This window comes from Homarus americanus, unplaced genomic scaffold (genome assembly GCF_018991925.1).
Source record: "Homarus americanus isolate GMGI-L3 unplaced genomic scaffold, GMGI_Hamer_2.0 scaffold32583, whole genome shotgun sequence".
Lineage (NCBI taxonomy): Eukaryota > Metazoa > Arthropoda > Malacostraca > Decapoda > Nephropidae > Homarus > Homarus americanus.
The window spans coordinates 21492022-21507876 of record NW_024713129.1 but is presented as its reverse complement, the minus strand read 5'-3'; the positions used below and the strand labels follow the sequence as shown (position 1 = coordinate 21507876).

The 15855-nt window shown below is 36.5% G+C and overlaps 1 protein-coding gene across 1 annotated transcript; it reads right to left on the bottom strand.

Moving 5' to 3' along the window:
- Positions 1-2152: 2152 nt before the first annotated feature.
- Positions 2153-15429, bottom strand: LOC121869310 (transcription factor A, mitochondrial-like). The gene is made up of 6 exons (XM_042370567.1): positions 15195-15429; positions 13100-13245; positions 10674-10776; positions 8945-9152; positions 6699-6823; positions 2153-2350 (listed from the first exon to the last, which is right to left on the bottom strand). Exons 1-6 carry the CDS (start codon positions 15269-15271, stop codon positions 2158-2160), a joined length of 852 nt encoding a protein of 283 aa, XP_042226501.1. The 5' UTR covers positions 15272-15429; the 3' UTR covers positions 2153-2157.
- Between the last annotated feature and the right edge of the window lie 426 nt (positions 15430-15855).

Genomic DNA, 15855 nt, shown 5'->3' with positions numbered 1-15855 from the left:
TGTCTCGTTACCAGAGTATTATAATAGCCTTGTGGTACAGGTTGTACCTCTTTAGTCCGGCATTCTGTGGTCCGGAAACTCCCGTGGTCCGGAACGATTTTAGTTTGTCCAGTAGGTAGATAGGCAGCTTTTTTTTTTTTTTTACTTATTTGAATTATTATTATTATTATTACAGGAGTATTAAATTTTTGCCCCTCAGGCCCCAATGTGGGTCAGTGACCTATACCCGGGTGGGCTAATCCCCGTAAAAAAACAACAACAAAACCGCGAGAAATTAAGGTTTGTTTACATCCGGCAGTTCGGCTGCTCTCTCTCTCTCTGCTTGTCTATACAGAGTACAACATTTAACCCTTCAATATATGAGCAGTAAATAAGTGTTGCTTTCATATTCTTATGTAGAGTAATGACGATATGTTTTCACATGTGCTCACTTACATACACGCAGTCTCACTTTTTTTTTACCATTAATGGTTAGCTACTTATATTGTTCCATTTATTAACATTAAATAACATTACAGGTACTTCAAACAACCATATTAATTTCTTTTACATTAATTTTACTACAGCTACAATCAGGGTCTTATTTTCTTCAGTTTTGTATGTAGAACCAATCAGTCACTGGTTTTGTAAGCTTTAACATAAACAATGCCAGCAGCCGTCTCGTCTTGTGTGTTTTAATATTCCACGTATTATTAATAAATTGTATTGTTAATTTCGCACACACAAACATTAATTTAATAAAAAAAAAATCAGAAACATTAATTAAAATATATATGAACAGTAAATAAGTGTTGCTTTCATATTCTTATGTAAAGTAATGACGATATGTTTTCACGTGTGCGCACTTACATACGCGATCTCTCTTTTTTCTTTAACTTTATCGTTAGCTTCTTCTATTGTTCCATTTATTAACATTAAATAACCATATTAATTTTACTACAGCTACAACCAAGGTCTTATTTTCTTCAGTTTTATATGTAGAACCAGTCAGTCACTGGTTTTGTAATCAACGAAAACAATGTTGTGTCATTTCCTCGTGTGTTTTAATATTCTACGTATTATTAATGAATTGTATTGCTCATTTTGCACACATAAACATTAATTCAATAAAAAAGACATTCAGTAATAAACAGTAATGAATATTTTGTACATAAGAGAAATGATGCTGTTTGCACGATTATGCACGTCGTCTGCATGTTGGCGGGCTGTTCAAACCTGTCGAAATTCAAGTTTCTGCCGTCAAAATTTTTATTTATTTTTTTTGGTGTGTTCTCCAATAAAATACGTTGAATTAAAAACTCGCGAATTTTGAGTAGCTACTATACGACAATTAACCCTTCAATATGTCTTCAAAGAGACCATGATGCACAGAAAGTGGTGCTAGTGCTTCTAAGCATAAGCACAAGTCACTATCTATCCAGGAAAAGGGTGAATTTCCATGGTCCGGCACCGGTCAGGTCCCGAAGTTGCCGGACTGGAGAGGTACAACCTGTACTTGTTTTAGTAAATAAAAGTAATGTCCTGCTTTGGTGCAGTGTAGCCAGGCAAAAGCAATCCTGATTCTTATCATTTTAATACTTAATGAGTTACTCCACCCCCATGAGATTATGTTAAGTCAACTGTAGGGCGAGTGGACATTGAAGACCCAATGCTTCACTCTATCCAGGAATTGAATCCAAGACCATCTGTGAGTAATGCAAATACTGTACTCTATCACTGAGTCATGGAGTTGACAGTAACCATATGTGTGAGGTAATAGGAACAAATCTGCCAATGCTGTAACCTAGCTTCCTTGTTGCTTCCAACCTGGCTTGGGCTTGCCCTACCTTGTGTATGTAATGTTTCACTGTTAATTGTATCATGCATGATGGCATTCCTTTGCTTGAAATCCATCACTTGTCTTCAATAAAGGCATTCCACTATTTGACATCAGTCTTGTGTCATGGATAGCATCCCTCAGTTTATCATCAATCAGGTATCTTTTTAAGACACGAGAAATTGTGTTTCCAACTTTTGGTTTTGCAATTCTTGCAAATGTTGACTTTGTTTGAAATTTACTCTCCTGTGTTTCCAATAAAACTATTAATATTATATTAATGATCAAGAAGCTGGTTATAAGAATACGCAGTATGCTTAAAAGAAAATGTCCAAGATAATTCAAGTACGTTTTATTATAACTATGCGTCGAAATCTTTTATTTGTATCACTGGAGACAGCTGCCTTGGCTGGTTTGGGGGCCGTGGGCTTCACCTGCACCTCGGTACTGCCATTATTCGGGGTTGTAGAAGCCTTTAGCTGAACCCACTGCTGGTGATTGTGTATCAGATCTTCTCTGCCAATTAATCTCATGCTGAAATGTAAATAATATTTAGTGAACTACTGTACCTCAAATGGTACAAAATATACTAGCAAAGACCCTGACCTTTAATTTTGTTGTCCCTAAAGTCAACAAGCTTCTCTTTATCCTTAAGGGAAACTTCCTCATAGACTCTGTTGAGAGAACAATGTACTGTATAGAACAAAACTAATCCTACATGGACAGAAAAATACTTTGATAACATTATGTGTTCCATAAAGCAGAAGTATAATAAAATTTTGCAGAAGTCTTTAACTATATAAGATTTCATTGTGATAATGCTTTAATTGGAGAATGTGAACGAAGATACAATTCTTAAAAACACATTTGAAGACTCTAAAAGCATAGAGACCTACTATATTCCAATAATCTGATGTAGCAAGGATATTTTAATGTCTGGAACAAAGAGTAAATAAGTTTTCCTTGCAGAAAAATTTATGTTTATAGTCTAGCACATTGTACACAGGTGCTATAAGAGGTGCTACATGAGGTGTTACATGAGGTACTTCATGAAGTGTTACATGAAGTGGTATAAGAGGTGTTTACATGAGGTACTGTACTTCATGAAGTGGTACTACAGAGGTGCTATAAGAGGTACTGTATAAGGTGTTACATGGGCTAAGTCAAGTTGTTAGATCACAATAGTGTGCATCACTACACATCATCCCCAAGTTTTCTTTTGTAAATCTCCATTAAATATGTTGCAAAATGATAGTAAGAGTGCAGGACTATGAAAGAAGAAAACTACTGCCACTCTCCCATGTGAACTCAATATCACTACCTCAACTGTACACATGACTGTGAAGGACAGGGGTCGTATAAAAGAACACGTGTAAGGTTCGATGCCTTTACAATCTACTGTGATAATGAAGTACGTAGTAACCATGTGTTACGTATTTGTGAGATGATTTTTTTTCTTTCTTCCTCATCTAGCAATTAAGTCCATCTTCCAAAACCAAAACTCCACCTTCTCATGAGCAAATCAGCACCAGGATTTTAGGTAAATGGATTTACTGTACTGTACAGTGGTCCCTCGGTTAACGAACACAATTCGTTCCAGAGGGTCGTTCATTAACCGAAAATTTCGTTAACCAAATCCATTGTTTCAATGGGATATTAGGTAATTGGTTCCAACTCACCGAAAAGTACATACAAAGTAAAAAAAAAAAAAAAAAAAAAAAAATGCAGTAAGGTACACTTACTTTGAGGTGTGTATGTAGAAGGTTCCTGGTTGATGATGATGATGGGAATTAGAAGTGGGGGTGGAGGAGAAGGGAGAAGAGAAGGAAGTGGGGATGGAGGAGAAATCACCTTTCAGTGGACCCATGCTTGATGCCGTCATTTCACCCATAAAATTTTAAGTTCACTAGGTGTAATTCAAGATTATTTTATTTAAATCAACACTGCACTGCGCTATATATTAGCAATATGTTAACTAAATTTCAGAGATGACCAATAATTTCAGTGAAAACTGCAAAATATTCAAGACACCAACAAAATACATGTTCACTCCACTGTCAACAAAGCCCAACTGACGCCTGTTGGCGGAGTCAAGCGTCTGATGGGCGCACAAAAAACTAGTTCCCTGTACTGCATATATTATCAATATGTTAAATAAATGTTAAAATAACTAATAATTTTAATATAAAAAAATGTAAAATATTAAAGTGCACAACTTTCTTGATATTTACTCCACTGGAAACGAATGTAAACATAGAACACATTACTGAATGGCAGACTAGCCCATCAGCTGATGCTCACAACAAAACGTGATGTTCGTAAGGATTTCGTTAATCAAAGTTTTGTTCGTTAACCGAATTGAAGATCCTTATGGGAGATAATTCGTTAACCGAGGGACCACTGTACTATATGTACCTTTGTGTACAGTACTTATCTTTCTTTCCTCCACTTCAGCTGATACTTTTTAATTAAAAAAAAAAGTATTACCTTGAATGTATCGTAATTGTACATGCAGTACTGTACAGTGCACTAGGCATACAGTACTACATGTGTTCAATGATGACAGTACTGTTCTTATGGCAAGGTCACTTTTGGTTTACGGTTAATTCAGCTTAAAGAGCCTCCAGGAATAGATCCCATCCATAACCACATGTATAAAAAAGTGTGAAAAATAAACAGATACATCAGCAATGTATAATGAATGAATTACAAACACTACCCAGTAAATCACACTATTTTGCACTCGGAATCTTCTGGGATAAAATGCTACACATTGCCAGTCTTACCGCATCTCATGGGACATGCGATATGGTAATGAAGGAGAGAGAAGCGAGAGTGATAAGGACTAGTGGCCAGTTATGTAGTAAGAATATGAGGGTCAGTGTGTGTGTACTGCAGTGAGCAGACTAAGTTGTCTATTACTTTGTCTGGAGATAACTTCTAGCTATTTTCAAGCAACTGTGCATCAGTGACCTAACTCAAACATACTGTGATAGTCTGTGGAAACAACAGAGTTCAGTGTACGGTGATAACTCACCCCTAATCGCCTGCCATTGTACTCACGCATGTTATACCAACAGACCCGTCACAAGTGAGTGTTGAACAATTGTATTCAGAATTAAGTCAACTTGGAAGGTTAATCATGTGATTGTTATTATCACATGTGTGTGATAATACAATTGATAGTGGGACATGTATTTCCAAGTACAGTAGGTTCTCAAATTTCGTGAGTTTTTAATTCGACGTTTTGTATTTGAACACAAAAAAACACTACACAATTTCAAATTTCGATGGCGGAAACTCGAATTTTGACGGGTTTGAGTGTGCAAAATGAACAATGCAATTCAGTAATAATACGTAGAATATTAAAACACATGAGGAGACGAGACGGCATTGTTTTCGTTAATGTTTACAAAACCAGTGACTGACTGGTTCTAATATAAAAAAAAGGAAAATAAGACCCTGGTTGTAGCTGTAGTAAAATTAACGTAATAAACTTAATATGGTTGCTTTAAGTAATGTTATTTAATGTTAATAAATGGAAAAATATAAGTAGCTAACCATTGATGATAAAGAATAAAAAGTGAGATCAAGTACGTACGTTCGCACGCACATGTGAAAACATATCGTCATCACTCTTCATAAGAATATGAAAGCAACTCTTATTTTCTGTTCATATATGTTTTAATTAATGTTTCTGGATTTAAAAAAATTCTACTCACCAGTGGTGGTAAAGTTGTAAACATTAGGACAGAGACCATGTTGTGTGTGTGTTTTTACTCGGATGACGAAGTTGCCAAGTCATCAGGTTCAACTCTAGCTGAAGCTGTAGAACATAAAAACTTTTTCTGTGTTGTTTTTAGTTTTTAATTAACTTTATCTGTGTTATTTTCATTGGTTTATTAGGATGTTGCTTTATTACATGTAGTAATTCGCCAAAAAAGTAGGGTAAATAAAGCAAAATTTAGCCAAACATTGAAAGTACCAGACTCAAATTAATTTTCTCCATAGGAAGTTCTATTTCAATTCGGACGATTTGAATTTTGCGAGGTATTTACAGTCTAAATAGGTATCCAAATATGAGAGCCTACCGTACAGTATAGTCTGGATTTACGCGGTTTTTGTTTACGCGTTTGATCATTTACGCGGTGCCTTGCCAGAATGAAATGTTTTAATTACGCGGTAAATTTCATCATTTACGCGGGAAGCGGTGCAGGCAGGATGCGCACAAGGTCGCCCAGTCATCAAAACATTACCAAGTTCTTCATCCGCCACCCACCACAGCCTGCCCAAGTCAGTGATAGTGAGGATATGGACTTTGAGGGGTTTGACAAAGAGGCCTTGCAAGCCTCTGTGGTGGATAGTGATACAATTGATACAAGTGATACAGGCGAGGGCCAATACTCTGCCCTCTGCCTCGGAACCAATCCCCCATCCCCGTGTGCCCAGCCATCTTTTCTACTAACGTAAGTGTTAAAAAACCTAATATTATTCATATTTCTCTTAAATATTAATTGTGTGTGCATACCATCATAAATTAAGATGTTATTTTGACTACAACGTATGTATTGTGTCGGAAAAAGTGGAGTTTGGGAGTCGACCCAGTCTCTATTTCAATTAATCCCATATGTTATGTTATTTCATTAACGCGTTTCTCGTTTTACGCGGACCTCCACGGGTTCAATTGACCGCGTAAATGCAGACTATACTGTACTGTATGACCGAATAAACATTGTCGTGTACTACTGGATGGATCTCATTACCCCACACTCTCACCCTGGTCTGGCCGTTAGCGGCTACAGCCCGGTTTTTTATTATAGGTTATCACTCACCAGAGGAATACATTAAGTGTGATATAAAATGTAAAAAAAATGGTACTCACTTCTTCTCCCACTTTGAGAGTTCACTTTGATACTGGTCTTCAAGAACCTTTGCTTGCTTATGATACATGTTCTTTTCCTTATCTGGCAGTGTATTCCATTTGGTGGATGCTGCAAACATGAAGTCCTGAAAGACAAATTCTAACTACTAATTTATTATGCACATAGTATTAATTGCACTAAATACTGTACAAGGAACTGTTATTAGCTATCCCAACCTCCAATGGGCTGATAATATTAAGAAGTTTGGAGGTGTACAATTCTAACCTAACCGCATGATCTAACCATTTGTATGGAAAGGGAATGCAGAAATATCATTTACCTTTTAATATTTTTTTTTTCACATAGACTACTATCATCTAATAATTTTTTCTAAACATTTTCTAAGCAATCAATTTTGTGCATACAAAGTATGGGGTCTGGGATATTGATTTTGAAACAGTTTATTTGGCCAGAAAAATACAGATACAGAGAGGAATATCAATATTGACATGGCTGAGCCAATTGAGTCTGTGAGCTTACTTAACTTGATAACTGCGACAGACATTCTCAAATGATAAGTGGAGGAGTGCGACATATATTCTGGAATTCAAAGCGTATCGAATGCAGCATGAAAAATTCATATCTTGTGGGGTCAAGTATGGGACAAGTGTGTACAGTGAAAGACAAAAGTCTGGTTCCAGTTTTGTCCAATTATTATTACATACATCTAGCAAAACATAATGACAGCCTTCCCACAACTACATCATGGCAGTTGAAAAGTCTGAATCCAAAGAAGCCTCATATGTGTTGTTGGGCCAATAAATGTTTGACTAATGCCATGCAATTTTACAAGCCCATATCATTGACCCTTGAGTTTCGTATCTAACTATCGTAGATGATGGAATATGGGAACATATTCTGTCAGCCCACGATGACATAGTCATTTCAACATACACGCATGACCACAAAACACCAAGAATATCATAGTATGGAGAGAGCAAGCAGGCTGCACCAAGGATATGAGAGAAGCTATAATCTCTCTGTATAGAAGAGGACAGCCACCAGAGATTATAGCAGAGAGAGTCAGTGTATGTGTTAGGCTCAAAGAATGAATTCACTCAATGAGTGGGAAAAAAAATTAACACAACGCCTTGTGGAACCAAAAAATAACCAAAAGTTAAATTTTGCTATAAGTTAAGTTAGATTAGGTTTGTTTAGGTTAAGTTAGGTTTGGTTAGATTAGTCTAGGTTAAGCTAGATTATGTCAGGTTAAGTTCAATTAGGTTTGGTTAGTTTAGATTAGATTATGGTAGATTAGGTTTGGTTATGTTAAGCTAGGTTTGAGGAATTTCAAGACTGTCAAAAATGCATTGTGGCTCTTGAGAAAACCCACAACACAAAATTTCGCTTTCTGGTTATTTTGAAGATGTCCAGAACACAGTGGGCATTTTTTTGCTCAGTGAGTGAATTCATTCTTTGAGCCTAACATACAGTATGCATCAAGTAGCGCAATAAAACAATGATCTATCCTCAGTTTCAGTGGTCTCCACATTCATGTGTTATTTGATAAGTAATTATTTCCATCTATGATGCAACTACAGTGGGCTAATGAAATTTTTAACTACCCGGTATAATGTCAAGAACTTTGGGTCGGTATTTGAACCAGTATTTGAATAAACGAATAATATTTTGTGACCTGAAGTGACATTTAATTATTTAACTTTGATGTTTTGTTGCATTTTCTATTACTGTACCATAACTATGACACATTAAACACTTGACAATATTTCATTAGCAAGACATGCATGCAATATACAAGATGACATGAGCACAGTAACATACCCGGTATTTTAAATTTAAGAACAACGAACCTGAAAGACAGGGTTACATTGGATTACAAGTATGTTACAGAGGGAGAAAAGGGGGGAGCTTGTATAGAATATAAACAAAGAAGCAACTGGCAACTCATTTCAGGGCTCTCAGACCTATCAACTGTTTGTATGATACCAGGGACCACGCGCTCAAATGTTCGCTGTTCACCAGATGATTAAGTCAAATTCAAGGATCACAATTTTCTCTTTCACTGTACAGGCTATTTATGACAGGGAAGGGTAATGAAAGAATGGAATGGCAAAGATTGTGGACAGTTCACTTGTCTAAAGAGAATGGTGATAAGAATGAATGTGGAAGACTTGATAACCAAACATAAACTACAAGGTCTCAAAGGAAGACTACAGGCAATACATGAGAAAATAAAATACTGTACCCTTAACTTGGTGTTTCCTTGGTCTAATGTCCTCAAGTACATCGTGAAGGCATTGCCGGGAGACTTGGGTTTTTCAACGGAACAATTTTTCTTTTTTTTTCGAGACACCAGCTGTGAATAAACCTTTTTCTTCAATTGGTGCTGCTTTTTGAGGTACTTCATGCATTCAATGTGTTCGGGGCCAACGGTTTCCAAATAATTTCTATACCTGAGAGAAAACGTTATACAGTACTGTACCGTATATATATATATATATATATATATATATATATATATATATATATATATATATATATATATATATATATATATATATATATATATATATATATATATATATATATATATATATATATAAATATATATATATATATATATAGTCTCGATTTACGCGGATTTCCTTTACACGTTTGGTCATTTACGCGGCACCTGGGCAGACCGGCAATTATTAGTTACGCGGTACATTCCATCATTTACGCAGGAAGCGGCGCGGGCAGGGTGCGCGCTAGGTCACCCAGTCAACAAAACATTACCGAGTTCTTCACCCGCCACCCACCACAGCCAGCCCAAGTCAGTGATAGTGAGGATATGGACTTTGAGGGGTTTGACAAAGAGGCCCTGCAAGCCTCTGTGGTGGATAGTGATACAGGTGAGGGCCAATAATTGCCCTCTGCCTTGGAACCAACCCCCCATCCCCGTGTGCCCAGCCATCTCTTCTACTAACGTAAGTGTTAAAAAACCTAATATTATTGTAACCGCCGTCCGGGCAGTTAAAGGTTGAATGAGACTCCTTACGTTGTACACGAACATTACAATTTGGTCAAACCTGTTAAATGCAATTCATTTAGTATTTCAAATAAGTCATACATAGGCACTCCTACAAAAATGTTTAATCCAATATATATTTACATAACAATCATGGCTATGTAATTAGTCTAAGCTTAACATTTACAATGAGTACTCAATTTGCCATATTTCTATATTGTCACACTGATAAATGATGCAATGGACACAGACTACCTGTGTACACAATAAGTACAAGTTAAACTTACGTGTTTAAAGTCTAGAGAGAAGCCAGGGTAGGTGTTGACTCTAAGATATGGGAAGCTATACTGAAATGCCCACCCTACAGCCTGGCCCCCTGGCTGGTCAGCTATGGCTGAGTCAGGTGATTATAATTATACATAAACAAACTCCCTTCACACGCTCCAACCTCCTTCTGGGCCTCTCATCTCCACCATCTCAACACTCTATATACTGTATACGGGCAGGCACACCCAATAAACATGACATGACTTACCGCCTAACATAATGTTTGTTTATGTGTCATCCTACTCATTACTGCTTGCGGTAACAATTATTGATATTTCTCTTAAATATTAATTGTGTGTGTATACCATCATAAAATTAAGATGTTATTTTTACTACAACGTAAGTATTGTGTCGGAAAAAGGGTAGTCTGGGGGTCGGCCCAGTCTCTTTTTCAATTAATCCCATATGTTCTGTTATTTCGTTTACGCGTTTCTCTTTTTACGCGGACCTCCATGGGTTTAATTGACTGCGTAAACCGAGACTATACTGTATTTATATACTGTACTGCACTTAAAAATAAATACCCAGTGAATGGTTTCAGGTAATTATTTTATTTCACATAATTTTTAGAGAGAAATTAAATGAATTCCACATGTACAAAATAATGTACTGTACTGTACACAGTACATAGACTTACCTGACCTGATAAGCCATCTTTTGCCTCTCATACTCCAGCACCCATTTGTTCTTTTCATCAAAACTGAGTTCCGACCACATGTGTCCAAGTTTCATGAGTATTTCTGTAAATCACAAATAATTTTCAAGAGAAAACTTTCAAATTTAAAATCATATACAGTAATACCCCGCTTTACGCGTTCTTTTTTTACTCGTTTCTACAGTTACGCGGTACCCTGCCAGAACCGGAATTCCCACTTTACGCGGTGCATCTACTCATATACGCTGGTGAAGTATAATTTTTTTATGTAGCTCATAAAATTCATACAAATTACCCGGCCAGAATATAATTTACATTGCTGGAATTCTTACAATATGATGATCATTTTGAATATAAACATCATAGATTTTGCATTAGACATACAAATTTTAGATCTAATGTAAGAATTTTGTTTACTCAGAACAAATATGTTATCTTTTGTGCAAAATATATGATGTGTATATTCAAAATATTCCTGGTCTTGCAAGGAATCCAGCAATGCCAATTATATTATCCTAACTTTAGTCTGACGTATTATTTATTACTAAAAATGTAAATACTGTATACTGTTTTAATCCAAACATTTCTCTGGTAGGGAGGGAGGGACCCAGCGAGCGTGGGAAGAGGGGGGGAGCCAGAGGTGGGGTATTTTGATTGACAGATAGTGTCTGGGTGAAGTATAATTATTTTTATTTTCTGAAGATATTTGTTTTAGCTCATAAAATTCATACAAATTACCCGGCCAGAATACAATTTCCATTGCTGGAATTCTTACAATTTGATGATCATTTTGAATATAAACATCATAGATTTTGCATTAGACATACAAATTTTAGATCTAATGTAAGAATTTTGTTTACTCAGAGCAAATATGTTATCTTTTGTGCAAAATATATGACGTGTAGATTAAAAATATTCCTGGTCTTGCAAGGAATCCAGCAATGTCAATTATATTATCCTAACTTTAGTTTGAGGTATTATTTATTACTATACCTTAAAATCTAGTGTTTTCACCCAAACATTTCTCAGAGACGGAGGAGCCAGCGAGCGTGGGAAAAGGAGGAGGGGGGAGTTGAGTCCATTATTTGAATGGACATTAACCTGGCGACTGTATTTCTCTTAAATATTAATTGTGTGTGCGTACCATCCTAAAATTAAGATGTTATTTTTACTAGAACATAGGTATTGTGTCGGAAAAAGTGGAGTTTGGAAGTCGGCCCAGTCTCTATTTCAATTAATCCCATATGTTCTGTTATTCCATTTACGCGTTTCTCGTTTTACACGGACCTCTGTGGGTTCAATTGACCGCGTAAATCGGGGTGTTACTGTACTATAGGTACAGCACTATACATTACAATTCCTAAAATCCAGACCCCACAAACCCTTGCTGAATTAGCCTGGATTGGATAGGTGTAAAGTGTACATGAAACTAATATATACAGCTCCTCCCCGACTTACGACCTACTTACGACTTACAAAGAGATTTGTACAGTTGAAGGAGTATTTTCCTATCTTTGTATATTCTCACTGCTGCCCCCACTTGTTGTACCGCCTTCAGTGAATGATCTATCACAACGTCTAGATCTTTTGCCTTATCGACAGTATCCAGGAAAGAGTTATTAACAGATTAGTTGTGATTAGGGTTTTTGTATAATACATGTAGGGTCTTGCATTTCGTAAAGTTAACTGCTATCATCGTCTTCATGCTATCGTAATCTTATGATGATTAGCATTTGGCACCATGAATTTAAAACCGATTGCCAAAAATCATACTGAGAATGGAAAGTTGCTGATTGGTAGACACTAAGTAAAACACAATGTTCCTGAAGCCCCAATCAACTTGCTATCATCATCTTGGAATTATTTTTACTGTACTGTACGTCATCATCCTCCTTCCCCTTCCCCCACCTCCTGTCCCCAGTGATTCCTCACCCACACCTAAAATGACACAGCCTGGCTCACCACCTATGTATGACGTTACCACCCACTTTGCACTCACTTCATACACTCTTAACTCGATGTACTGTACTGTATGTATGTTGTGTTGTCAAAGTAAGACAAACAATTGAGACCCTGCAATTGTGTGTAAATGAGGCATAAAGTCAGATCAGCAACCTGGGACTTGGTTGCAATTTTTGTGATACCATATGGCAGCAGGATCTACCATTAGACAACACATTATGCTTCCAATATCTTCCCAGGCGGTAGTACCTCCCTGTTTTATTTCACACAAAGCCTGTGGTTGTAGTAGCATTTTACAAATTCCAGCTAATAAACACGAGGCTACATATATATCTCAACAGTCCATACACACAGTGGTATTCCTATCTCTCTGACAAAACAAACTGATAGAACCTTGGTGGTTTGTTAAATATACTTTGCCCCCATTGTTTGTGTGTATATCATACCAGGATATGACAGTTTAGGGAATCTTGTTTGGATGTCTTGTTTATGGCTCATCATAAAGCTCCAGAAAGGTCTCTTGGGCCCTTTAGGGGGTTCAGGAATACCCAGCTGCTCAGCGACCGTCCTCTTGCAGGAAACCAACAGCATGCTGCAAAAAGAGCAATAGATATTGTCTTACTATCAAAAAGTACAGGCAAACAGAAATATAGGTACTGTACCTACTTTTATGATACAAGGTTAACAGTAAACACGTGCATATACAGAATGGTATATACCTTCCTGTTACCTATAAGTTAGGTTAGCATTAAGATGTTTGATCATCATTAAAAAAAAAATCAAAGTTACAGTTCCAACGTTGGAACAAAAGACATCACATTCAGGACCAATTTCCTAAGGTGAAGTATACAACATAACATGCCTAATAAGAATTAGACAAGAGGAAACTGTAATCGATTACAGTTTTTGAAGTAATCAGCTCGATTACATCCTTATTTTTGGCAGAGTAATTATAATTGTAATCAATTACATTCAAAATGTAATTGTAATCACACTTACTTTCACGATTACAATCGTAAGTACATACAGGTTGACAACCCTTTATCTGAAATCCAAAAGTTTTTTGAGGCTTTTTTTTTTTTTTTTACAGTGATTAGCCCATCCGGGCATAGATCACTGACCCACAGCAGGGCCTGGGGGGGGGAATGTAATAGTAATAGTAATAATAATTATAATAATATTAATTATTCATAGTAAATACAATTTTTAATAAAAATACACCAAAATAAAATAATAATAATAATAATAAAATTTATAATAACAACAATAATACTGTAATAATAAAATAATAATAATAAAGAAATACAAGAATGAAAAAAGATCAAAAGCGAGAAACACGACCTAGACCTATGAATTATTACTGTATTATTATTATTATTATTATTATTATTATAATTTTTATTATATTTTCGCCCCCCAAGCCCTGATGTGGGTCAGTGATCTGGGTCTGGGTGGGCTAATACAAAAAAAAAAAAAAAAAAACCCTAACCATTCTGAAAACCGAAAATTCCAAAATCCGACATGCCTCTGGTCCCAAGGATTTCGGATAAGGGATTGTCAACCTGTATTGGTACTTCATTTCCTTTTTTTACAACAGTGAGTTCATGATTTTCAATACTGTCATCTAAAATCGGTCCTTTATGACTCGGCAAACATTCACCATCCGTAATATTCTAGCAGCAAGTAACAAAATATCAAGTCAGTAAGATTTAAACATTCTTTTACTTTTACTTTTTACTTTTGTCCTCTTCGCCACTGATCGGCTTGTTAGCCGCTTGGGCGATTGGTCACGTCTCTGATTACTTTTCCTTTTCATTTATCTTCTTCACCAAAAGATCAGCTCGCTAGCCGCCCGGGCGATTGGTCACGTCTCTGTCACGCACTGTTGGCAAATACTGGGCATGCACCGGCTCCTGAATGTACCTGAACCCACTCCAGTGTTGGTCAAGTCTTGTCTTGAAAGAGCTCACACTCGGTGCCGTCACAACACTCTCTGGTAGATTGTTCCAAGAGTTTACAACCCTCACTCTGAAAAAGTTTGCCCTCTCGGTTTTCTGGACTTGTGCAGGAATGCCAACATGGTTTTATGCCAGGGTGCTCCTGCTTAGCACAATTGCTCAAGGTATTTGATATTTGGACCCTACTCAGTCGAGCGTTCTTACTTGGAGCTGGCGGATGCTCGCCCCACAAGGGGTCAAGCTTAAGATTGAAGACGCAGCAAAGTTGTTTCGTAGATGTTCCACCGCGGCATCTCTGATAATACTCTCAAGTACTTTACATACTATGCTGGTCAAGCTCACCGGTCTATAGTCTATAGTTGTTCGTGGAGTGACCACAGAACAGGATCTTCAGTGGCTTGGCAAGCTCGTTACACAGCTCTCTCTGCTCTGTTACCAAACATCACAGGTTTCCCGGTCCCTGGTTTTCTCCTATACTAACACTTGATAGAGCACCCAAACGGCTAGTTTGCTGATAAGTGGCGAAAATTATTAATACAAAAATAACTATAATAATAACATAGAGTAAGGTAATGATACTCGCCACGGTGTGTTGTACAGTGTCTTCAACAGTCCTCCAGTTAAAGAAAGCTGAGGCCACAGTATACGTGTCAGTATCATCGTTTGATACCCTCACAACTATTGCTGCATCTTGTGGCATATAATGTCTCGATCAACACATACAAACACTTATGGAGGGACAACAATAAGACCTACAGGTACAGTCTCAACGGTAAATACACTTGGCACACGGTATAAGACACGAACTGTGTTAAGAGTTTACTACGGACAATATTAACCATTTATATTGCAAGCCAAATGAGTCAATAAGCCTATCCTAAAACTTTAAAATACTATATAATTATATTATTGAGTACAAATTTAACTTAAGTTAACGTTTTATATCTTAAATTACACATATAAATAGTTTAGCGCTTTTTTCGTGGAATATAATTAACATTAAGTATCTTATCTGGTGATGTGTGGTGTTCGACTTATCTTAAAAACAAAAAATATATTCAGAACATAAAGAAGCTTATTTAGTATGATATAAACTATCAAATGTCTAAAATATACATAAATTTACATTTAAAATTGTAAAATTGTTATTGTCTCTTTTACCAATAGTCATATTAATGATTGTGTATAAAAAAAGCTGGAGTCAGCGTCATAACAAAGCTTTGGAACAGTCAGCTGTAGCAGGT

Coding starts and splice junctions, on each gene's coding strand:
- LOC121869310 (XM_042370567.1), bottom strand. CDS start 15,271: ATGATACTGACACGTATACTGTGGCCTCAGCTTTCTTTAACTGGAGGA. Junction 13,246..15,194: donor ACACTGTACAACACACCGTG/GCGAGTATCATT, acceptor CTCTTTTTGCAG/CATGCTGTTGGTTTCCTGCA. Junction 2,351..6,698: donor CTCTCAAAGTGGGAGAAGAA/GTGAGTACCATT, acceptor TTTACATTTCAG/CATGAGATTAATTGGCAGAG.